Source organism: Leptopilina heterotoma, unplaced genomic scaffold, assembly GCF_015476425.1.
Source record: "Leptopilina heterotoma isolate Lh14 unplaced genomic scaffold, ASM1547642v1 Lhet_44, whole genome shotgun sequence".
Taxonomy (NCBI): Eukaryota; Metazoa; Arthropoda; class Insecta; order Hymenoptera; family Figitidae; genus Leptopilina; species Leptopilina heterotoma.
In genome coordinates, this window is record NW_025111084.1 from 1,138,594 (window position 1) to 1,158,779 (window position 20,186).

Sequence of the window (20,186 nt, forward strand, 5' to 3'; positions counted from 1 at the left end):
ATAATGATTTCAATTTTGTAATAATAATAATTATAATTATAACTAAACAAAAATATATATATATATAACAAGAATAATAGAAATAAACAAGCAAACCTTCTCATTTTTTATGAGAATGTAAAAATATTTATTAGAATTACAAAAATTGCAAATCCAATTATAGAAAGAAAAAAAATATTGTTTTCCCACGAAAATTAATTAATTAATTAATTAATAATAACAATAATAATAAAATTTATAATAATAATTAAATAAAACTTGTTACACAATTACAAAAATTGCAATTTAATTAAAAATCGAAATGAAGAAATATTGTTGCTCCACAAAAATAATATCAATCTAAGACAGGAAATTTCTAAATTATAATGCACTTCAATTATCTCTGTGTCTCTATAGGAAATTAATCGTATCGAGTAATATGAATAGAGAAGGTTTAATTGCACGCCACTTTGTGAATTTCAATGATATCACATACAGGTTGTCAATTGAACCTGAAAATTCACTTATTTGACGATGAATCGATTTTGTCTATAAACCATTATTCATTAACCAGCATATAATATACACAAATATATACCAAGTATTTTATATATAGAATAAGTTTATTAAAACTAGTTCATCACATTTTTTACATTAAAAAAATTATTTTTACTTGTTTTTATTATTTTTAATTAAATTTCGACAATAATTAAATTTTTTACAATTAGAATGTAATATAATAAAAAATACAAGAATGTAAGAAAATTACTTTTTTTTTATAAATAGCTATACTTAAAAGATATTTAGCTCTGATAATAAACATAATAGTTTTTCTATTCAAATATTATACGTATGTATATATATAATTTTCAACTTTTTAAATTATTCAATTTCAAGTTTTCTCTTTCTGCACTGTTGAATTGTAATGACAAAGTTAACAAGAAATCTTGGATGGTGAAAATACTTTATCATTTAGATTTGTTCTTAAAGTTCTCTGTCGCAGAAAACGTAGAATTTGTATAATTATATTTCCTTTAGAGCAATATACCTCTTGGTGCTTGTTAATTTTATAATAGCTAATTAGTAATGTAACTTTTAACAATATAATAATGTAATAACACAATATAATAATTTAACAATTTACTGTTATTAAAATAATAATATTATATAGTATTAATTATAAGCTATCTTTAGTCAAAGCTTGTAACATTTAAATAAATTATAATATTGAATAAAAATTTAATTCAATAAAAATTAATTTACGAAAGAATTAATGAGATTTTTACCTACTGTACATAATTTTTCATTTTGAGAAAATATTTTACAAAAATGTTCTTCCCTTATTACCCTGTATCTTAAAAATTGTTATCACGGACAATAACCACGAGATAATATTACAAAATCAATGAAAACTATTCTATACGTGAGTTTGTGTTTCCTCCGTTAATTATAGTAGTTCTGTATCAGGATTTTATTGCTGTTCCGACACAGATATCATATCTCAATGAACAAATCTCTCAAAAGCTTTTTACAGCTTTACAAGCTTTTACATTACAAACAAACATTAATATGTTGTGTGTGTCTGTTTTGCTATAAACTTGACAATAAAAAAAAACTTTCTCAAAAAGAAAAGAAAACAAATATATAAATACAAATTAGAGCAAAAATTTCTTTTAACATTAAATTATTTACTTGATTGATTAATTTAATTAATTAATAAAAATTATTTATTACACTAACACATAATACCATCTCATTTTCATTCATTAAACTTTGACACATATTACATTCACAGGGTTGCCAAAAAAATATTAATTTTGTTTTTCCCTGATTTCCAGACAAAATTTTGACTTTTTTCCTGACCCTAAAAAATATTCTAATTAAGAAAAATTATTAGATATTAAAAAAAATGTTCCATTACATTTATTTACAAATTTAATTAATTGTAAAATTATTCAAAAAAATCAATAACTTCTTTTTTAAATAAATATTTAATCATTATTATTTTTCTGTAGGAATTAAAATTTTTCAAAACATTCAAATTCAAAAATTTTTAAAATGCAACAACTTATAAGAATATTATTATAAAAATTTATATTCCCATAAAATTTTAAAAAAAAACTAAAATTATTTACAAAAATTATTATAATAAAATTCGTTGCAAGAATTCAATTATTTTTACAAATAATACAATTTTTCACATGAATTCAATTATTTAAAAAAAATCTAATAAAATTCGTTATAAGAATTCCATTATTTTCATAAATTATGAAATTTTTTCTGAGGATTTCAATTATTTTTAATACAATTTAAAATAAAATCCTAGAAAAATGGAATTATTTTCTTAAATTTTTTGCAAGAATTTAATTACATTTCACGAATATAATGAAATTCTTCGTTGAAATTCAAATATTTTCAAAAGCTACTATTTTAATAAAAGTTCTCAAGAGAATTCAATTATTTAAAAAAATGTAAAGAAATTCGTTGCAGGAATTCAATTATTTTCATAAATAATAAGATTCTTTACATATTATTTCAATTATTTAAAAAAAACTTGATAAAATTTGTTGCAATAATTTCATAAATTAATAAAATTCTTTACAGGATTTCAATTATTTTTAATACAATTTTAAGTAAATTCTTTGAAAAATGTAATTATTTTCAAAAATTTTATTAAAATTCTTCGAAAGAATTCAATTCAATAATTGAATTGTCAATTATTTTAAAAAACTCATTCTATAATGGTTTTAATATAATCATTAATATTCATTTTTAAATCAATTTTTATTGCAAAATGTTCCGAGAATTCAATTATTTAAATACAAAAATAAATAATTTAATGTTTGCTTAGAATTTTATCAGTACATTTTTTTTTTAATAATTGAATTCTTTTGAAAATTTTTATTAAAATAGTAGATATTGAAAATCATTGAATTAAGGAATATTGTTTTTAAATAATTGAAATTTTGTAAAGAATTTAATTAAAATTTTTGAATATAATTGAAATTCAGTGAAAAATTTTATTATTTTTAAACATAATTGAATTTTGACGAGAATTTTTAAAAATTTTGGAGCATAATTGAATTTCTGCTAAGAATTTTATTACTTTTGAAAATAATTGAATTTCTGCAATCATTTTTAACTTCTCAAAAATTCAATTTTTTCCAGTATTAAAAATTCCTGAATTTTCCCTTATTTCCCTGACCAATTTTACTTTCCCTGACTTTTCCCTGATTTCCCAGACCTGTGGCAGCCCTGATTCATCAATAATAATAATACTAATTACCAGGAACAAAAATTTAATTTAATCTAACAACAAAAATAACAAAACTATTTTTATTTTCAAAAAAGTATATCAATCGCTTTTTCCAAATTAGCAATTAAATTCTTATATAACATATAGTTTTAAAATAAATTCTACAAATTAAAAATCAAGTATTCTTTCTTCCAAAAAATAGGTAGCAGAATAAAACTGGAAAAAATTCACCATCAATTAATTAGCATATGGCTTAAAACGTCGTAAAATTCGAAATCAAAATTACACCGATACATATAAAATTTGAAAAAATTTTAATTCAAAGTGAATTTTATGATAAAAAATAAATAAGCGAGACAGAAACTTTTCCATTTTAATTAAATGAAAAATTCTACAATAAAATTCAATTTTTAAAATATCATCTCTATAATAATTAAACATTTCCTCATAAAATGTGAATTTTCGAAGGATTCGTATTATATGAGAAATAATGAATTTGCAAAATGCATATATTGCACATTTTTCTATTTTAATTATTGTTATTTGTTATTATTATAATTATTATATTGTAATATTACTATAATAATAATTATTAATAACTATTAATTAATAATATATAATATAAAAATAATATAAAATTATTATTATCGATTATTTTCAGTATTATTATTTTTATTATTATTACGATTATTATAAATACTATGTAAAATTTTTAGTAATATTATTATTATTACCATTTTTAGATTTTTATATTTATATGAAGCAACGATTAATTTTGTCGGAAAACTGATTCGTCACATGAATACATAGGACCGTACGAAATTACTATAATTAGATCATAGCTCCTCTATTATACATATAATTTCCATCACGAGAATGTACATGTCTACAAAATAATAAACTACACGAGGCACAGTGAAAACGTAATTAATCAATATTAATTGTTATCAACATATCGATAGTAGATTTTTTCAAATTATAAAAAATATAGACAAGTACTAAAAATTATTGAAAGTATAAAATGTAATTAAATTAAAAACTTGTTACTATAATTTTAATAATATAGTAATATATATTAAAATAAATATAAAAATAAAATAAAAATTTATTAAAATAAATAAAATAATAATATAAATAAAATTATACAAATATTATAATAAGTATGATTATGTACTTCATGTACGAAAAGGCCTGTCCCGTTAATATTATAAATAAATAAATAATAACAAACTAATAATTAATAATTTGTTATTACCATTTACCCAATATATTATATAACTAATTAAAATATACCTATAATTAATTATAATTTTATTTATAGTTATAATAAAACAAAATTAATTTAAAAATTAGTAAATTATATTTACATTATCTAATTAATAGGGTGCCCAAGTCGATGAATCAACTGTTCCACAGAAGCTTCAATGGAAAAGTCCAATCGACTTTGACATCCCCTTAAAATACATATTTTAATATATCGAACGTTAAGAATCGAAAATAAATTTAATTAGATCGAAAAGAAAATGAAATTTATATATTAAAATTTTAAATGAAAATAATAATGATGATAAAAATAAACTTTGAAAATAAATTTAAGTACTATATCGAGTAAAATATTTCTTGAGAGAATTATAAAGGGGATGATAGATGATGAAGAAAAAAAGTTACGTAACAATTGACTTCATCTCTTAATTATTATTTTCCAGGTGCGCAATATTTTCTAGTATCATGAAAAAAATATTAAACAACTTCTTAAAATTCAATGCGAAGTAATTAAAAAAAATAAATAAATATTACTACGTTTCTTATTTTATTGAAACGTGGATAAGATAAAATTCCCTAAGAGTTATTTTTATACACAAAATAGATGTTTCTAATTAACAATATAATCATACATTAAAACAAACTGAAAGGCAGTATATCCACAATCAACGCTCAGAGCTCAAAGACTTAAAACTTATTATGTTTTCTTTCATTCACAGTTTTTCTATGGATATCAAATTGAGACAAAAAGCAAATCAAAAGTGTTGCAAAGCAACTCCTTTGATTCGTTTCTTGTCTCAATTTGATATCCTTATAAAAACTGTGTTATTATTATTATTTGTTTATTTATTTATTTATTTATTTACTTATCTCCAATTTGATGAAAAAAAAATCTATAAATGTGATATTTGACTCCTAAAATTAAAAAAAAATTATCAAGACCAGCGTCGTTTTTCAAGACACAATTTTTTTCTGAATCGGAAATAAATTCTAAAAAGTTCTGAGTACCTCCGTGTTTCGAAAAAAAGCTCTTTTTTATAAAAAAAAGCTCCAATTTGATGAAAAAACCTTAATTTGATATATTAATTATTGTCTTATAATAATTTAATTAAATTGATAAATATTATACTACTATATTAACAATTTATTTATTACAAAACATTATTTAAAAGGGAAACAAAAATTGTAAAAACTTACGATTTGTAAAGTATTCTATGGTGATATAATTCTTGTACTATCAATTTTAATTAATAAAATGAATTTAATTAATAACATATTATTATTATTATTATTATTATACTAATTCTTTTAAATATTTTAAAGAAAATAAATGCACAATAATAAAATAAAATTTACTATGATGACAAAATATTCTAAAAATATATTCGAAGAGTAACATTTATATTAGAAAATATTTTTGCAACAATATTTCTCGAAATAAAAAATAAAATCAATAATTAATTTTATCTTAAATTCAAATTAAATATAGATTAACCCCTTGAGCGTGACTTTGGCGTGTATAGACGTCATTCAGTACTTTTATACGTCCGTTTTTAATTAAAAGCTAAATTAAATTTAAAACTTTTAATTTTCTTCTATTAAAGTAAACATATTTTAAAATCATAAATATTAATATTCGAATTTTTTTTTTTTTTATAAGTTGTCTTCCAATAAAATATTTAATTAATCAAGTACAATTTTATATAATTAACAATTTTACTTTAAATGTTATTTAATTCATTTGATTTAATTTTATATAAGATTCATTTATTATAATATTATTTTTATTGTAATATTATTTTATATTATTATTTTAACTATTATTTTTGTATTATTATTTTAATAAATAAATATGAATAAAATGTGAAAAAAATTCTTCAAGTAAAATTTGAAAAATATTCATGAAAAATTTTAATTTACGAGAAATTTTTTTTTATCTCAAAGAAAAAAAATTTTTCTACGGAATTTCAGCCAAACTGGGTGGAGATTTAGTGAAAATATATTCATGCATTATTATATATATATATGTCTTTAACAGAGAGCATTAAAAGGACGAAGAAACGTAAATGGAGCGACTAAGTCTGGTGGACATTACTTAATTGTCTTTGGGGGATGAGAGAGAACTAAGAAATTAACTACGTGATTGGAATGCTGAAATTGCTGATTTTCTGTAAATGTAGCAGATGTTCGAAATCTTTTTTACATCAACTCCGGTCATTTATTTACTTCCCAAAGCCCTTTTACTCTTTCGATGATAATCGATTTCCTTTATCTTTCTCGTTCCATTTATTTCAGATAAAAAAAAAAAATTTCCAACTTCAAATGAATATTATTCGAAATCTCTTTTCGATTTACGATTTTAATGAAATACCCATTTTCTTGTCTAATTTTTTCACCACAAAAAAAAAAAAAAAAAAAAAAAAAAAAAAAAAGACGAAGGAAAAGTAAATTCAGTGATTTTAAATATTTTCCTCAAGTCAAAAGGGAGAAACTAAAGTAAAATAGAATTCGCACTCACTTATTTCTCAAGGGAAACATTATAGTCTTTGTTACAAAGTAGAAATTTCTTTCTCGATTAATTCTTTTTATTGATACTTGATTGTTTGTTTGATTTATGAAATGATAAAAATTTAATTGAAATAAAAAAAATTCCAATAATTTCTATAAATAATATTTTTTTTCAGTATTAAAAAATCGAAGTAAAAAAGCAATAACAGAAATCTCTTCACGACTTTTAAAAAAGTTTTCCCACAAAATTTTTAATTTTCAAAAATATTTATCAACATCGAACAAAAGAAATGGTTTTCCGAATATTTTCATAAAAAAGTTATTACATTTAGACTGTAAATATTTTATTTCATGTCTTTTATCACTTTTTTATATTTTTTTATCTCTTTTTCTATTTTTTCGTTAAAAGCCAAAATGAAATATTGAAAAAAGTCAACTAAAACTCAAGGTAAGATAATATTATCTATTCTCATAATTCGATTTTTGTTTAAAAAAAAATGTTTAATATTTTGAAAATTAAATTATACAAAATATATTTGAAAATAATTTTAAAATTATAATAAATAAATTATTTATCCACTAAAAGCATTACTTTAAAGTGACAAAAATTTTCAACTCAACCTTTTAATTTTTCAAAACGATAAAAATTTACAAACTTTCAGTCACAATTAGAAACTTTAAATAATAAATTATATTCAATATGCAACGTGTTAATAAAAAAGAACACATTTTATCACCCAGTCATTTATAATAAATTTGCTGAATAAACTTTTTAGCTTTCAATCAATAAATTTTAATACACTCTGCGATTGATTAATTAATAAATATAAAAACACGAAAGCAAAATATTACAAAATAAAAGTCTGCAAAAATTAGTTTTACTTCAATCATTATAATATTTAAAATTTAAATATAAAAATACATTTTTGCATTTGTTTCATTTAATAATATGTTTTCAATAAAAATTAATATAAATATTTCTCTTGATAAACGAACAAAGGGGTATTTTTTTAATAATTAAATTAAATTATTGAAAATTCCTAAAAAAATATTTAACTTTATTTTTTAATAATTAAATTAAATTCTTTAAAATTTCCTAAAAAATATTTAATTTTTTCTTTAACAATTATTGACATTATTATTGAAAAAGTATTTAAAAATTTTTTATTCACAACTTCTATGACTCAATCTAAAAAATATTTGACAATCTCATGGATCAAATTGTCAGAGAGCAATCTTACTTTTATTAAAGTGAAAAATGGAGCTCATTCAACATTGAACAGGATTATTCATAAGAAAGGAAATGAGAAGCGTATTTGTAAAAGTGTTGAATATTTTAACCCATAAAGTCCATAAATTTATAATAAAAAAAAGAAATTGTTGAATAAAATTCAAAATAAAAGAAAAAATTAAAAGAAAAAGAAAATTCTAAACAATAAATATTTTTATTCTATTTTACTTTTATTTTAATTCTACTTATTAAATATATTATTTATTTATTAAAAATTAAAAATTTTTTTTATTTATTTATTTAATAAAATAATGTTCAAAATTACATCCATGCGAGTCTTTTTATTGGAAATATAAAATAAAGAGAGATCAAAGTGTATGACAATGAAACAAAGTAAAAAAAAATTTTTTTAAATAAAATTGGTAACAATATGAAAACTGATAAATTTTCTATTGAATACATATTATCATGACAATATTTGAAAAGAATAGTGGAAAAAAAAGACGAGTAAGACTTCAAAGGTTATAACTAGGTCACCAATTTACATAATGTTTGCATGAATGTGATTCTGTCGAGCTGGCAAAAAAAAAAGAGACCGGCCCTGGAGTTTATGGTCAACAATCTACAAGATTAGCTTTAGAACCGAAAAATTCATTGCTGACAAATATGTTCAACTAAAATAGAGACTTAACTTTTAAGAAATTTTTTTCTATTCTTTCCATTCTTTTCTAAATAATAATTTTCCATCTAAAATCGCAGTACTTTCTTTATTAGGAAACAATAATTTGAATAAATTAAATTAAATAATTAACTAATTATTCAAAAGCAAAATTTTCGACTCAATATTTTTTTTTCGTTCAAAAATTACCTACTTTATTTATTTGAAGAAATTTTTTTGCTCTTTAAAATTTTTTCCTGCTCTCTAAATCTGAATTAGTTAAAATTTCATTTTAACTTTGATTTCAATTTGAATATTTCATAATAAATATTAAATATGTATACTGTTTTTATCCTGTTTGTGGGGAATAAATAAATAAATAAATAAATAATAATAAAAACAATAATGTTTGCAGATTTTACACATATACTGCAAGAAAATAATAATGCAAATAATAAGTAAAACCATTATATTGATATTATTACGTAATGTAAGACCGTAAAAAATAGAAATCAAAACTAATTAATTCATTCAACGATAATTAATAATCCGCTTTATTTGATACAGCAATGACCCCAATGACCATATAAAATAATGATCCGAGCGGTCAGAGGTTCTAGATCGTGGTCAAATTCTATACATTTCTCCCCTCCATTAATATTGTAATCGCTCATAAGATGAAATGAAAAAGAAAAAAAACAATTTTCTCTTATTTTATCATCTAGGAAGGAGAAATTACTTCGATAATTTAATATAATATAACGTGATTTCTCGATATTTTAATACATTTCTAAAGAGAAAGCTTACAAATTCGCACACAGTTAATTCTATCATCAATTATTTGAAAATGAAGATTTTCTATATTCTTTTCGTCCTTTTTGCTGCACTAATTGGCACGTCATTAGTTCATGCTCAAAGTAAGTTTTTCAATTTTTATTATTTTTCCCGTTTTTTATTTTTATAATATATAAATTATAGTAAAAGTATATTTATAATTTACTAGATTATAAATAAATAAAATTATTTAATAATAATTCAAAACTATTTTATTATTTATTTATTTTTATTTCTATCATTATTAATATCTAAATTATTGCGGTTCTTATAATTTATTATTATAAAAAAATGTTATTGAAATAATAATAGACAATAATAATTCTTTTAATTATTTTTTTTATTTAATTTATTTAAATTATTTTTCATTTAATTTAAGAATTTATAATTTTAATTATTTATTTAATTTTTGATAGAGGACAGTTTATAATAATAATTAATAACATAATTAATAATAATAAAAAGAATTTTAAAAAAAACTGTTTCTAAAAATAAATTTTAACTGTAGAAAATACTTTTTAATTTTAAAACAGAAAAATATTTTTCAAATTAACTTTTATGATTTTAGAAAAAAGTGTTGTTGTACATTTTTTCATTCCAGTCTGTTTATGAATTCTCCCATTAAAAAAAATATCATTTCGAAAAAAAATAATTCTTAATTTAAAAATATTTCCACTCACTTATTTTTCATCTAGAGATGAAAGAAAATTCATAAAAGTCTCTTGAGTTGAGTTGAAGAGATCTTTACTGTTTTTTATTTTTCTTTTCATATTATTCATAGGAAACACGAAAATAAATTCATCGAAAAATACACATTTATTTTCTTTTTTTAATTATTTTACCAAAAATTACCTCTAAATTATGTTTAATTTCAAAATTTGCGGCAAAAAATTAAAATTAATTTATTTATTATCAAATTTTTCATTAAATTATGAAAATTAATTCTAATTTAAATATTATACGGTAAATTTTGTTTACTTCACTGTTTCTTTTTCTTAAAATTTTGTTATTTCAAAAAAATTATTTAAAGTTTTAATGAACCGACAAATAAATTGATAAAATTTAAATTCGGTTAATTTAATTATAAAATAAAAATTTTTTCAGCATGTTCTGAAAGTGAGTGCAAAAAAGCTTGCGAAAGAGCAAGTAAACCTCTTCCAGGAGTTTTAGGAGGAAAATACTGCAAGGACGGAAAATGTAGTTGTACTTAATTGTACATTTTAAAAAAATAACTTTGACAAAAATTGTATTCTCAATAATTTCATCTAACAACTTGTGAAGAAAAAAATTCTGTATTCAACATATAAAATAAATAAATAAAAATTAAAAACCAACTATAAAATTTTTTTAAATTAAAATTTTAAAATTTTCCTTGTCAAATATTAATTTTCTAAAAATATTTTTTAATTCTTAAAACATTAAATTAAATACATTCACTGACAAAAATTTTTCTTTATTTCAAAAATAAGAAGTCAACCAAAAAAATATGTTTGAATTGAATATATTTTATAATTGAATTAAATTTTAATTTTTATTGAATATTCCTTTTCAAAAAATATTTTGTAACTAACAACAATTCGCGCGCGGTTAACTTCTTACTACCTTTTTTTAAAAGTAAAATTAGCAATTTTAAAAATAATAGAATTTAAAAATTTTCTAATTTAAATTTTTGTTGAAAACACTAAAAAAATTCTATTTTGGAGAAATTACAAATAATTGCAAAAATTCAATTATTTAAAAAAAAAAAAAAAATTCTTATAAAATTCAACTATGTTCAAAATTTGAAAAAAATGCTGGTAAAAATTACAATTATCTTTATAAATAACAAAATTATTCTCCAAAGTTTAATTATTTTCATAAATTTTTTTTAAGAAATCCAATTATTATTTTCATAAAAAATAGTTTAAAATTCTAGAAAATAATAATTGAATTAAAATGATGGAAATAATTTTGATGAAGTTACAGTAACAATATTCTTATAATATAAAATAATGATTTTATCTCTCGGTCATCTTTAATTATTTATTAGAAAACATAAAGAAATCGATCACTCCGAGTCTTCGACTCGGAGCAATCGATGTTTTCATGTTTTATAACAATACTTTTATAAGTTGTTTAATTTTAAAAAAGTTTGAATTCGAAATTTTTTAATTTCTTAATTCCTGTGGAAAATTCTGTTCCAAAAATAAGATTAAAAATAGGAATTGCGCAAATATTTTTCTTCTTTTTCTAAAACAAAATAATAATTTTGTTAAAAAAATTGTGATTCATAAAAAAAAATAATGCAAAATAAATAAATTTTCTATTTCTTAATCACAGTTGTTTAACAATTTTCTAATTTTGCTTAGAAGTAAAGAATAAAAATCTGTATAATTTTAATTTGACAAAACATAATATTTAACAAAATTTTAGTCTTTTGATGAAAAGAAGTAAAAAAAATTCTGATGATTTCTATTTTTCATTACAATTTTGAATTATAATTATAAAATAAAAATAATTATAACATAATAATATAATATAAATCTATCTAAAGTTAACAAAAAACAAAAGTATAAACTAAAGACAACTTCAGATTAAAATCAATTAAAATTTTGACTGATTCAGAATTAGAGAGTTGCAAATAAAATAATATTCCAATCTCTTTTTAAACTTAAAATAGTAAAAAAAAAAAAAATTATCCACAAATTCATTTAGTAAAAATTTCTTCTATTTTTAGTCCATTTTAGTCATTTTAACTAAAATTAGAGAAGAAAAATTGTTACTGCCTATAAATAAAATAGTTTATTAATTTAAATTCTACTAAAAGTTAATAAAAATATTTACTAATTTTAAATAGTGGACGACTAATTACTAATTTAAATTTACATTGATTAACAATTCCATAAAAGTAATTTTGATTAATAATGCGTTTTATTTGATACAGCAATGACCCCTATGACCATATAAAATAGTGATCCGAACGGTCAGAGGTTCTAGATCGTGGTCAAATTCTATACATTTCTCCACTCCATTAATATTGTAATCCCGCATAAAATGAAAAGGAAAAGAAAAATAATAAAGTAAAAAAAAACAATTTTCTTCTATTTTATCATCTATGTAGGAAGGAGAAATTACTTCTATAATCTAATATTTCTGAACTGCCAATAATGCACAATCTGCCAATAAGCGAGAGCCACTGTCATAAACTTTTTCTTATATATATAACGTGATTTCTCGATATTTTAATGCATTTCTAAAGAAAACGCTTACAAATTCGCACACAGTTAATTCTATCATCAATTATTTGAAAATGAAGATTTTCTATATTCTTTTCGTCCTTTTTGCTGCACTAATTGGCACGTCATTAGTTCATGCTCAAGGTAAGTTTTTCAATTTTTATTATTTTTCCCGTTTTTTATTTTTATAATATATAAATTATAGTAAAAGTATAATATTTATAATTTATTAGATTATAAATAAATAAAATTATTTAATAATAATTCAAAACTGTTTTATTATTTATTTATTTTTATTTCTATCATTATTCATATCTAAATTATTGAGGTTCTTATAATTTATTATTATAAAAAAATGTTATTGAAATAATAATAGACAATAATAATTCTTTTAATTATTATTTTTTATTTAATTTATTTAAAATTTGTTAATTTTAATTATTTATTTAATCAATTTTAAGCAGGGCTAGAGGACAGTTTATAATAATAATTAATAATAATAAAAAGAATTTTAAAAAATAAATTTTAATTATAGTACTTTTTAATTTTTACAACAGAAAAATATTTTTTAAATTAACTTTTATGATTTTATCAGAAAAAAGTGTTGTTGTACGTTTTTTTCATTCCACGCTGTTTATATATTATGAATTCTTCCATTAAAAAAAATTCTCATTTCGAAAAAAAATTATTCCTAATTTAAAAATATTTCCACCCACTTATTTTTCATCTAGAGATGAAAGAAAATTCATAAAAGTCTCTTGAGTTGAGTTGAAGAGATCTTTACTGTTTTTTATTTTTCTTTTCATATTATTCATAGGAAACACGAAAATAAATTCATCGAAAAATACACATTTATTTTCTTTTTTTAATTATTTTACCAAAAATTACCTCTAAATTATGTTCAATTTCAAAATTTGCGGCAAAAAATTAAAATTAATTTATTTATTATCAAATTTTTCATTAAATTATGAAAATTAATTCTAATTTAAATATTATATGTTAAATTTTGTTAACTTCACTGTTTCTTTTTCTTAAAATTTTGTTATTTCAAAAAAATTATTTAAAGTTTTAATGATACGACAAATAAATTGATAAAATTTAAATTCGGTTAATTTAATTATAAAATAATTATTTTTCCAGCATGTTCTGAAGATGAGTGCAAAAAAGCTTGCGAAAGAGCAACTAAATCTCTTCCAGGAGTTGTAGGAGGAAAATACTGCAAGGACGGAAAATGTAGTTGTACTTAATTGTACATTTTAAAAAAATGACTTTCACAAAAATTGTATTCTCAATAATTTTATCTAACAATATGTGAAGAAAAAAATTCTGTATTTAACATATAAAATGAATAAATAAAAATTAAAAACCAACTATAAAATTTTTTTAAATTAAAATTTTAAAATTTTCCTTGTCAAATATTCCTTTTCTAAAAATATTTTTTCAATCTTAATACATTAGGTTAAGTACATTTAATTAATTAATTAATTAATTAATTACATTAAATTACACTAAACACATTAAATTAAATACATTTACTGAGAAACTTTTTTTCTTTATTTAAAAAATAAGAAGCCAACCAAAAAAATATGTTTGAATTAAATTTAATTTTTATTGAATATTCCTTTTCAAAAAAATATTTTTTAACTAGCAACAATTAACTTCTAACTAACTTCTTACTACTTTTTTAAAATAAAATCAGCAATTTTAGAAACAATAGAATTTAAAAATTTTTTAATTAAAATTTTTGTTGAAAACACTAAAAAAATGCAATTTTGGAGTAATTACAAATATAAATATAAATTCATTAAATTATATACATTCGCTGATAAAATTTTTTTTTATTTCAAAAATAAGTAGCCAACCAAAAAAATATGTTTGAATTAAACATATTTTATAATTGAATTGAATTAAATTTTTATTGACTCAAAATCATTATGTTTAATTAAAAAATAATTTTTGGTTGACTGTATACAGTTTTCTCAGACTTAATTAATTAATAAACACCTTTCATTACAATTGTATATTGAATACTTTCACAATACTTTTATTAATTATTTGCATAAAGTACAATTTTTCAAATATTTTCTGAAACGAAGAAGTAAAACAAAAAAAAAATACTTTTAAGAAACTTTTCACGCTTCCTTTTGATTTTTCTACCTCTTTTATTATTTCATTCTCCTATATGTCGTGCACTACTCGCGAATTGTATTTCCGCAATAAAAACAAAAGTGGAACAAAGAAACGCTCCTAGAAGAATGAGAAAAATAAGCGAATAATGTTCAAGTGTCAAGTCTGATACTAAAGGTCTGCTTGCAATTTTTTTTTGCTCTTCTTTATAAATTGCATATCGCATATCATTATACCATTTAAGAAACAATCCCCCCTCACTAATTTTCGACAATATTTTATTAATTCTCTCTAAATAGGGCGAATATTCTTTAACGACATACGATAAACAATAAGCACAAGGACATTCTTCAATTACATGCAACAAATATTCTCCATTCTCATCATAATATTTCGAACGATCCTCCAATTCTGCCGTTGATAATCGCATTATTCCCAAAACACTTTTATTATTAACAACAATTTTTCTCAATGATTCCTCAACACCTTGCAAAAGAATAACTCGATTTTTTAATTCAACATTATAGAACGTATTTTCTCTCAAATTTTCATATTTCGTCAAAATTGAATAATCAGTATCAAGAACATCATTTAATGTCTCAAGTTCTTGATATTCAAACGGTTTACTCATTGCCGACAATAATGTACTTTCATACAAACCAAATATTATTAAAGTAAAAATTAATGTTCCCGCGAGAAAAATCCGTTGTGCCGTCAATTCACTATCACCCTCAAGTGGCGAACAACTCAAAACAGCAACTTCACCACAAAATTCTAAACGTGAATCAATTTCCGGTGGATATTGAGATAGATTTTTTTTCTCTTCCAAATGTTTCTTCCTTAAAATATTTATTCCTAAAATATTCTTTTTCAATGATTCTTCATGAATTTTTTCACTATATGATTTAAATTTAATCCAAAATGCACTGATAAGAATATTGTAGATGATAAATAGTGGCCAGAAATCGAGAGCAATTGGTAAAAATGGCATAAAAGATTTGGGTACTTTCCCAGCGGCTTTGCCAAAAAGGCAAACTTTATCCATATGAACACCGACGGTAAATTCAAAGGATTTAAAATCATCGTAGGGTTTAACAAAATATGTTGTCATTACAATATCAGCTTTGTTGTTTTCAATGTTTATTAATGCTGTCTCAAACGGATCGGATTTATAATCGTGTTTTAGAACATTAATACGAAAATCAGCATTTAAAACACTTCTTAATAGAAACATGGCATTAACATCAAGTCCAGATAAATTTGTCCTATTTCCAATTTTCGATATCTGCACCATTTGTGATTTAAATATCGTCACCTTAATTGGATAATTATTCAAATTTTCAAAATTCTCGAAAATATTTCCCAACTCTTTTAAATCACAAATTTTCTTCTTATTCACTTCGACTGAATTAAATCTCCTCATCTGATTTTTGCGAAAGACTTCAATATTCTCCCCATCGACAAACACCTTTTGAACTAATCCAAATTTTTTCAAATTCCTCTCAAACGGAAGATAGCGATAAACATATTTAAATTTTTCCCTTTTTGTGCTAATCAAAATTTTCGATATTCCATACCGTTTCCAAAAATTGGAAAATAATTTCTCAAAATTCAATGCAGATTTATCATTACTAAGGGAAATGATGACAAATTTATTTCTTGAATTCCAAAGTAAATTCAAAGTGTTGCAATTGAAATCCAACATTTGTAGATTATCGACAATTATAATCCAAGTTGTATAGTGCAAATTGGTAAATTTAAACGAAGATAAATTATTTTTGAAATCAATTTGGTAGCAAGTGATTAATTTACGTTCAAAGAACTTTGAGATTTGTCCGGTTAGATAGGAATTGATATCGAATGTTGCAACTGATATCGTGAGTGGTTGAAACTCCTTCGAGTTTAAAACTAAATCGAGAACTTGCATCAGATTCTCAAGATCGATATCAGAGAAATCACCTCGGGTTAAGTAATTCTCAACATTGTCCCAGGAGTCTCTTCCTGATTGATTGTACTTGAGTTGGGCACTCGTCGCGGATGCCAGGCACGCAATGGTGCAGATCACACCAAACATCGTATTACTATAAAAGCATCCAGAAATTCTAAAACAAAAAAAAACAAAAAATCACGAAAAATTTCATTTCATTTACTGAAAAACAAAACGAATAATTGAAAAAAAAATAAATTCAGGGAAAATAATAAAAAAACAACTTGTAAATCCATAAACATTTTGCTTTCTCTTTGCCATCAGCAAAGAATTTATACTTTCTCGTGGAGGAATCATTAATATTACAAGAAAGAAAATATTAAAAAAAAAATATTCCTTCACAAGGAAACAAAAGAATAATAAAAATTTTTAAAAATCAACATCTTAAAGAAGAATCCGACAAACAATCGCAACAAAAGTTAGTCCAATGTCATAATTTCGTATTTTAAAAGAAAATTAAATTTTAAATTTCTTATAGAAGCGTAAGGAATTTAATTTTCTACATTTTTAATAATTTAAAGTTATATTTGAATACAAATTATAGTTTTTTGTCAATAATAAATGATTTAAGTAAAAAATTAAAATTAAATTCAAAATTAAAATTTAACAAATGTTTCTTAATGACAGAAAATTGTAATTTTTATTCAAATGCAACTTTCAATCGTTTTAAATGTTCGAAATTAAATTCTTCTCTTTTCCACCAAAACAAATCAAATGGCGCTATCAGTTTTTTATGAAAATTAATTTTTCTTAATTTGTTTATAACAAATTGTTTAAAAAAAATTTTTTAAACAAAATTTTTAACGTCAAAAATTATTATTAGACCCCATGCCAGGATGCCAATTGTTGTTTTTTTTATATCTGCGTTCCTGTGCCCATGGGCATTAATGGGTTAAAGAAGAACTTTTGGATTCTTTTTCAAAAAAAATATTTATTCAAGAAAAAAATTCAATTTTCAGTCAATAAACAAATTTAAAGGATAAATGGTAATAAATAAATAATAATTCAATGTTTCATGACGCGACAATTTTTATTTTAATTTATTCTATAATTTTCATTTTTCCCAATAATCCAATTTTTGTCGTAAAAAAAGACAATAGTTCGGAACATTTTTTCTCTTTTTTACATCATAAAAAAATCATTACACCATTAAAAATTATCTTCCAAAAGAATATTTATTTTTTCTTCACGAAAAACTTTCAAATATTTATGCTATCTAAAATTTTAAATTTCAAACAAAATTTATAAATTTCTTTTTAATATTCAATTTTATTTCAATATCAACGACATGTATTAGAAAAATTCCACAATTTTAAAAATATTTCATTTAATTTTCGTATTTAAAAATTTTTTTCTGAAATAAACAGTTAATAATAATTACTAATAATTTTTAAAACTAGGAACATTGAAAAAATATTTTGATCTTTGAAATACTTAGAATTTTTAAAACATAATTTTCCCATCAATAAGAAAATTTAAAAAATAATTAATAATTTAAATTCGTTTATTGAATACTGATAATTGATAATAAAATCTATTTTTACAGTAATTCTATTCTCTCCTTAAAAGTATAATAATTTCTTTAAATTTTCCTATTTTTTTGTGTAATAAAAAAACTATTATATATAATTAAAATTATTCCAAGAAATACAATTATTTTCAACAATTTTGATAAAATTCTTTTTAAAAAATCAATTATTTTCAAATATAAAAAAATTCTTAACAAAAATTCAATTATTTTCATAAATAAAAAAATTTCTAGAAGAATTTCAATCATTCTATAAAACTTTTAAAACAATTCCAAGAAATACAATTATTTTTAACAATTTTGATAAAATTATTTACAAAAATTCAATTAGTTTTTTCGATACAATTCCAATTAAATTACTCGATTAATTTAATTATTTTCAGAAATTTAAAATATTAAATTTACCTACTTTCGATTCGCAGTCATCGAAATGATCAACTCAAAAGAAAGAACCAATTTTAGAGTTTTGGGCCGTTTTTTTGAAAAAAAATAAAAATTGTGGGTTTTTCCGAAAAATCAAACAATTTTTTTCCTATTTTATAATCCTAAATATCATCTAAAAGATGATATTAAATATTGATAATATGATAATATGATTATTAAATATTCTTGAAGATAATTTTTAATAATGTAACTTAATTATTTAAATAGTTTTTAAATATTTAATTTAATTTAGTTTATTATATAATTAAATCACTCAGAAATTTTCCGAAATATCAATAAAATATTTTTTTTATTTGAACGTTCAAAAATTTTTGTAACATAATATTTCTATAAAAGAATCTACAAAAATCAATTATTCAATTAATGAAGATTTTTTAAGATTCATTTAATTAAAGAAACTTAATTTATTTTATTTTTATGTTAAGTTATTTTATTTTTATTTTAAGTCATTTTATTTTCTGAAAATACTTATTTTCCCAATAATCAAATTTTTTCCTCGTAAGAATAATAACAATAAATAATAAAACTCCAAAAATTCTCCTCGACAGACAACATTATTTTGTTCGAAGGAAAATAATACGAGAAAAAGTTTTTATAGTTCAAAGCAAAAAAAAAAAAAGAAAAAAAAGAACAGCATTTAATTAAAATTTTTTATTTCAAAGAAAAATTACCTTTGTTGTCGAGACATTCCCCGAAGGATTATTTTGATTTCGTATAGTTCTCACTGATTTTCACAATCTTGAAAACTTGTTTGGTTCACTATAAATTTGATTAAATTTCTCCGCAATATAATACGTATAGTACAATTATTTACTCGTCTGATTCCGAGGACGTTGAAAACGAATAATATTTGTTAATACCGGAAATTGACAATCGTAGAGAAAAAGGAAGCAAAAAAAAAAACAAAAAAGAAAAAGAAAGAAACGAAGGAACGAGAAGGTAAATGAAGATGAGCTAGAAAAGAAATTCTATTAAAGAAATTTCAAGTCAAGAAAAACTGTCGTGCTGTATTTCCCTTGTCTTTTAACGACTAATTGTGGAAAAACAAAGGTTTCAGTTGAAAAGTAAGACGATTAAAAAAAAGGAAAAAAAAACGAGGAGCAATAAATAAAAATTACAGTATTTACTCTATTTTGAGTGATCAATTTTTTTTACA

The 20,186-nt window shown here is 20.9% G+C and overlaps 1 protein-coding gene and 1 long non-coding RNA gene across 2 annotated transcripts; one reads left to right on the forward strand and one right to left on the reverse strand.

Moving 5' to 3' along the window:
- Nucleotides 1-12,929: 12,929 nt before the first annotated feature.
- LOC122506955 lies at nucleotides 12,930-14,314 on the forward strand. Its single transcript, XR_006302055.1, has 2 exons — nucleotides 12,930-13,088; nucleotides 14,085-14,314. It is a non-coding gene; the product is annotated as an uncharacterized LOC122506955 (long non-coding RNA).
- A 595-nt stretch (nucleotides 14,315-14,909) lies between these two features.
- LOC122506846 lies at nucleotides 14,910-20,093 on the reverse strand. The gene is made up of 2 exons (XM_043619206.1): nucleotides 19,702-20,093; nucleotides 14,910-17,173 (listed from the first exon to the last, which is right to left on the reverse strand). The coding sequence occupies exons 1-2, from the start codon at nucleotides 19,716-19,718 to the stop codon at nucleotides 15,115-15,117; spliced, it is 2,076 nt and encodes a 691-aa protein (XP_043475141.1). The 5' UTR covers nucleotides 19,719-20,093; the 3' UTR covers nucleotides 14,910-15,114.
- Between the last annotated feature and the right edge of the window lie 93 nt (nucleotides 20,094-20,186).